At 62.9% G+C, this 5,367-nt stretch overlaps 1 protein-coding gene across 1 annotated transcript in view; it reads right to left on the bottom strand.

The window, feature by feature from the left end:
* Positions 1–1,337: 1,337 nt before the first annotated feature.
* wu:fc17b08 overlaps positions 1,338–5,367 on the bottom strand; it is a 6,491-nt gene continuing 2,461 nt past the window's right edge. The window contains exons 2-3 of the mRNA XM_042336870.1: positions 2,443–5,367; positions 1,338–1,348 (exon numbers count right to left, since the gene is read on the bottom strand). Of these exons, the coding sequence (XP_042192804.1) occupies positions 1,338–1,348; positions 2,443–5,113 (2,682 nt within the window). The 5' untranslated portion in view covers positions 5,114–5,367. The remainder of the gene's footprint in view (positions 1,349–2,442) is intronic.

Here is a 5,367-nt window from a genome sequence, read left to right as displayed (position 1 = left end):
GGTCAGACATTCCCCCCATCGCCCCCCGGTCAGGGACAGTCCAGGACACTCCAGCGCAGCGCTGGGGGGAGCATTGCATTGTCGGAGGCTCCGTCCTTCGGATGAGACGTTGAACGCCCCGACTGTCTGTGTCCTGTTCACACACACGTTAAAGCTCCCGCGGGGAGAAGGGAGGGACGGCGTCGATCGTCTGCTACAGCACAGGCGGATGATTCACTCACCTGAGAGACCCTCACCTGAGCAGGAGAACTCGTGCCGCTGTATCTCGGCCAGGTTGAGGCCGCGGAGGTGGTCTGGTCCCACACACTGTGTGAACAGCCCGACCTGCGGTCTCTGCCTCAGCCACTGAGACATCCAGGACAGACGGCAGTCACACTGCAGCGCATTCGAGTGCAGACGGCTGCAATAGAAAGGCAAAAACACACACACACACAGGCACACACAGACACACACAGGCACACACACACAGGCACACACAGACACAGACACACACAGACACACACACACAGGCACACACACACACAGACACACACAGGCACACACACACAGGCACACACACACACAGACACACACAGGCACACACACACACAGGCACACACAGGCACACACACACAGGCACACACAGGCACACAGGCACACACAGACACAGACACACACAGGCACAGGCACACACACACACACAGGCACACACACACAGGCACACACAGACACAGACACACACAGGCACACACACACACACAGGCACACACACACACAGACACACACAGGCACACACACACACAGGCACACACAGGCGCACACACGCACAGGCGCACACAGGCACAGGCACAGACACGCACAGACACACACGCACAGGCGCACACACGCACAGGCACACAGGCACACATACGCATGCACACAAGCATTCACAGACGTACGCGCACACACGCACAACGGTTACAGTGCATCAGGAAAACACCGTTCAGAATTGACAACACACAAAGAGACCGTTGGGGCCCCAGTGACCTGCGTTGGCTCTCACATGCGCTCGGATTAGACCGACACAACCACAGACCAATCATTGACCCCATCATGGGGAGGGGTCCTCCCAGCCACCGCTTTATTGCTCCGACCTTCTTCTGCCCTCGGTCCACGCGCCCCCCTCCCCGCTGAGCCCACGGCCTCCCCCCCACCACCCACCCCCACCGCCCACCGCCCACCCCCACCGCCCCCGCAACATCCCGTCTGTTAAATTGGTCCCAAAAAAAATCAATCTGTCTGATCAGCCTCTGACACCGGCCGGAGCGCGGTTGCCCTGGTAACCGGCAACACTAAATAAATCTCACCCGGACTACAATTTATTCTCTCGCTGAGAGAGTGGGAAAAGGTCACAGCGCAGAGTACAGCCACGAGAGAGTGCAGGAGGGAGGGAGGGAGTGAGGGAGGGAGGGAGGGAGGGAGGGAGTGAGGGAGGGAGCGAGGGAGGGAGGGAGTGCAGGAGGGAGGGAGGGAGGGAGTGAGGAGAGAGGGAGGGAGGGAGTGAGAGAGCGAGGGAGGGAGTGAGGGAGGGGGAGAGGGAGGTAGGGAGCGAGGGAGGGAGGAAGTGAGGGAGGGAGGGAGGGAGGGAGCGAGGGAGGGAGTGAGGGAGGGAGTGAGGGAGGGAGTGAGGGAGGGAGTGAGGAGGGAGGGAGGGAGTGAGGGAGGGAGAGAGGGAGGGAGGGAGTGAGGAGCGAGGGAGGGAGTGAGGAGCGAGGGAGGGAGGGAGTGAGTGAGGGAGGAGGGAGGGAGGGAGGGAGGGAGTGAGGGAGGGAGGGAGGGAGGGAGGGAGGGAGTGAGGGAGGGAGGGAGGGAGTGAGGAGGGAGGGAGGGAGGGAGTGAGGAGGGAGGGAGGAGAGAGGAGCGAGGGAGGGAGGGAGGCAGGGAGTGAGGAGCGAGGGAGGGAGGGAGGGAGTGAGGAGCGAGGGAGGGAGGGAGGGAGTGAGTGAGTGAGGGAGGGAGGGAGTGAGGGAGGAGGAGTGAGGGAGGGAGTGAGGGAGTGAGGGAGTGAGGGAGGAGGGAGGGAGTGAGGGAGGGAGTGAGGAGCGAGGGAGGGAGGAGGAGCGAGGGAGTGAGGGAGGGAGTGAGGAGCGAGGGAGGGAGTGAGGGAGGGAGGAGGGAGGGAGGAGGGAGGGAGTGAGGAGTGAGGGAGTGAGGGAGGGAGGGAGTGAGGAGGGAGGGAGGGAGGGAGGGAGGGAGTGAGGAGCGAGGGAGGGAGGGAGGGAGGGAGTGAGGAGCGAGTGAGGGAGTGAGGAGCGAGGGAGGGAGTGAGGAGCGAGGGAGGGAGGGAGGGAGTGAGGAGCGAGTGAGGGAGTGAGGAGCGAGGGAGGGAGGGAGGGAGTGAGGAGCGAGTGAGGGAGTGAGGAGCGAGGGAGGGAGTGAGGGAGCGAGGGAGTGAGGGAGGGAGGGAGCGAGGGAGGGAGCTGCTCCGCGGCGAGGCCTTCACAGCCGGGCTGGGCGAGCGACGCGCTGTCGCTCTCTTGCCGCCCTGGTTCCCGGCAGCGACCGCGACGGACGATCTGGAGCCAACCAGCCGCCCTTTGACCCGGGACTTGCCGCTCGCGACCTTTGTCCCGGGTTTGGCAGTCTGGGCAGCAGGCTCTGTCTCGGGCCTACTCCGGCCGAGCTGCCTTCCCCTCCTCCTCACCGCTTTCCCTCTGCCCCTGCTCTCCTCTGGCCGGGGTGGAGGAGGTTCTCTGCACGAGTCCAGCTGGGTTTGGGAGGTCAGCTTGGGGGAGACCAGGGGATTCATACACACACTCTTGTGTCTGGGCTCGGCAGGGGAGGGCTTGAACCTATGTTGAGCTCGGAGTTTGTCTCTCATGTTGGAATATTTCCTGAGGATCCAGCTGCTCACTGGCTTCTTCAGCCCCAGGGGTTTGGGAGGCGAGACTTTCTTGTTGACACGCAGATGGCTGACATCTCCAGCCTGGCCTCCCCCTCCTCGAGCCTGTGAGGGGAAGAGGTTCCTGGGAACCATCCCCTCTGTGGAGTCCAGCAAGAAGTTCTCTCGGTCGCTCTGCTCCTCGCCCAGCCCCAGGCGGGCTCTCTCCACCAGCGCCCTGGTCTTCCAGTTATTCCTGGCTGGCGAGACCACTGCAAACTTCTTGAGGTGTTTCTTCAGCCTCTCGGCCTGCGCGCTGGGGAACAGCCCGCCCAGAGGCAGCTTCTGCAGGTAGCTCTTGGTCTTGAGATTATCCACCGGGCTCAGCCGGGAGTTGACCTTCTTGATGATGACTAGCGAGCGGGTCTCGGTGGTCTCCATGAACCAGCGGCAGATGTTGACCAGGTTGAAGTCGTTCAGGAAGAGTTTCTGCACTGGCGACGACTTGTGGTCGTAATCTCCCCTCGCCTTGCGGGATCTCCTCTTGCTTTTCCAGATCTCCTTCAGCCGGTCTGACTTACACTTGCCTTTGGCCAACGCCGGGCCTTCCTTCTCTGCCTGAACCACCCACACCTTGTGGAGCCTCTCGTACTTGGTGCTCAAGGTGGTGATCAGCTCCTGGTTCTCGTCCTCCGAGCACCAGTCCAGGAACTTTGGTCTGCTCCCCCCGGGAAGGTCCATGTCGCTGGAATCCAACTGGTTATCTGTCTCCCCCTGGTGGCTGGTATCTGTAACTGCAGCACAGCTCTCTCTCTCTCCCAACACAGCCAGTGGGGTCTCCAGCTCTGCATCGCTCGCCTCCCGGAGCCCCGCCTCTCCCTTGCTCTCTCCCAGCAACGGTTGGGAATTCGTTCCTTTCTTACCTGGGTGTGAAGCCCCCAAACCCAAATCGGGGGTCTTCTCTCTCTCTCCGCTGGCTCCTCTCGGACTCTTGGAGCTTTCCTTGAGATTTGGCTTCCTGGGGGAGGAACGGAGGTGGGCATCGTTCTCACAGGACAGCCTCACTGCGGAGTCGTCGTCCTCTTCCCCGTCTAAAGAGTCCTGAAGCCGGCCGGCCTCGCCGCTCTCGCTGGAGAAGGAAACCTTGCGATGGTGGGAGTCCTGTGTGTCCAGGTGGATCTCAATGTTCCTGCCCTGGGAGCCCCCACCGCTCAGCCCCTCCTCAACCAGCTTCACAAACTCCTTCCCGCTCAGCCCCCTCCCCGCATTCTTCACTGTCTTCCTCGTCTGGACGCCCTCTTTGCCGACGTCTCCACCCGGCGCCTCGTCCAGCTGGCTCTGCGGGTCCGTGATGCTCTCCAGCAGCGACTTGTTGAGGCAGTCGCCGGGGAAGTGGACGGAGACGGCTCGGCTCACATCCACCTCTCGCGTGTAGTTCCCCTCCCTCTGGCCTCGCAGCAGCTTCACCTTGATATAGGGCATCTGGAGCCCCTCCAGGAGGGGGGGTTCCTGCTTACAGCCCTCAAGGGGCGGGGAGGAGCTGGGCTGCGGTCTCTCTCCGGGGGGCTGTTGGCTCCGCAGGCGTCGGTCTGAAGCCGGTAACGACAGCCGTTTACGCTGCCTCTTTTCGGGGGTCGCTGTTTTGGGAGGTTTCTGTGCCGGGGTCTCTCCCTCCTTGTCCTTCTCCTCGTCTGTACAATCCTCCTCCGCCCCCCCACCTTCCAAACTCGGCTCCGACTCGCTCTCACGCTGAGCGTCGCTCTCCTTGGGGGGGACCTCAGGCTCTGGCAAATCCTCCCCCGTGCCGGGGGCTCCTCCCCCCGAGGGCAGCTCCCCAGTGGGGGTTGGCAGACGAAAGGGGAGCTCGGCAACGGGGGAGGGTCTGATCCTCGGCTCCCGGTCAATCTCCCCCTCCTCGGCCCCATCACCTGACAACAACCACGGGGCTGGTACATCTCCCGTCTCTCCATGTTGCCCGTCATCTTCTGGTCCCTGAGAAGCCCCCACGGCCCCACTGCTGGTCGCCTGCACTGTGCCGGGGCTCGGTGCCCGGTAACTCACACCGTCCATGATCACCATGTTGGCTTTGTCCTCTTGGCTGTCCTCAGCCTCCGGGTTCCTCATTGGCTCGTGTTCGTGGCTGGGCTGGACGTATGTGCTGAGGTTTTGGAGCGGGCGAGGGTCTGTGGCGATGGGGGTCCTGCCCGGGGCCGAGTTCCCCCCGAACTTACTGGTGCTGCAGTGAGGAAGCTCCACCTGTCCTGGCTCCATCATCACTGGCTCGGTAAGGCTGACCTCCTCTCCCCGCTCCTCACCGCTGTTCAGCACCACCTTGAGATGAACCCGGCGGCTTTGCCGATCCCCATCGTCGCTCGCGGAGGGGGAAAGGTCGCTGATGGCTGCGATGGGCGAGGGGGGCGCAGGGGTGAGGTTGATGGCGGGGTTGAAGTCGTTGGTGGTGGGAGTGACGGGGGTGAGCCCCGGTTTGAGAGCGAGCGAGAGGGAGGCGGGAGGATTGGCTCCCCGTG

The sequence above is a fragment of the Callorhinchus milii genome, unplaced genomic scaffold (genome assembly GCF_018977255.1).
Source record: "Callorhinchus milii isolate IMCB2004 unplaced genomic scaffold, IMCB_Cmil_1.0 Scaffold7, whole genome shotgun sequence".
Lineage (NCBI taxonomy): Eukaryota > Metazoa > Chordata > Chondrichthyes > Chimaeriformes > Callorhinchidae > Callorhinchus > Callorhinchus milii.
The sequence above is the reverse complement of the archived record's forward strand: the minus strand, read 5'-3'. Positions and strand labels throughout refer to the sequence as shown.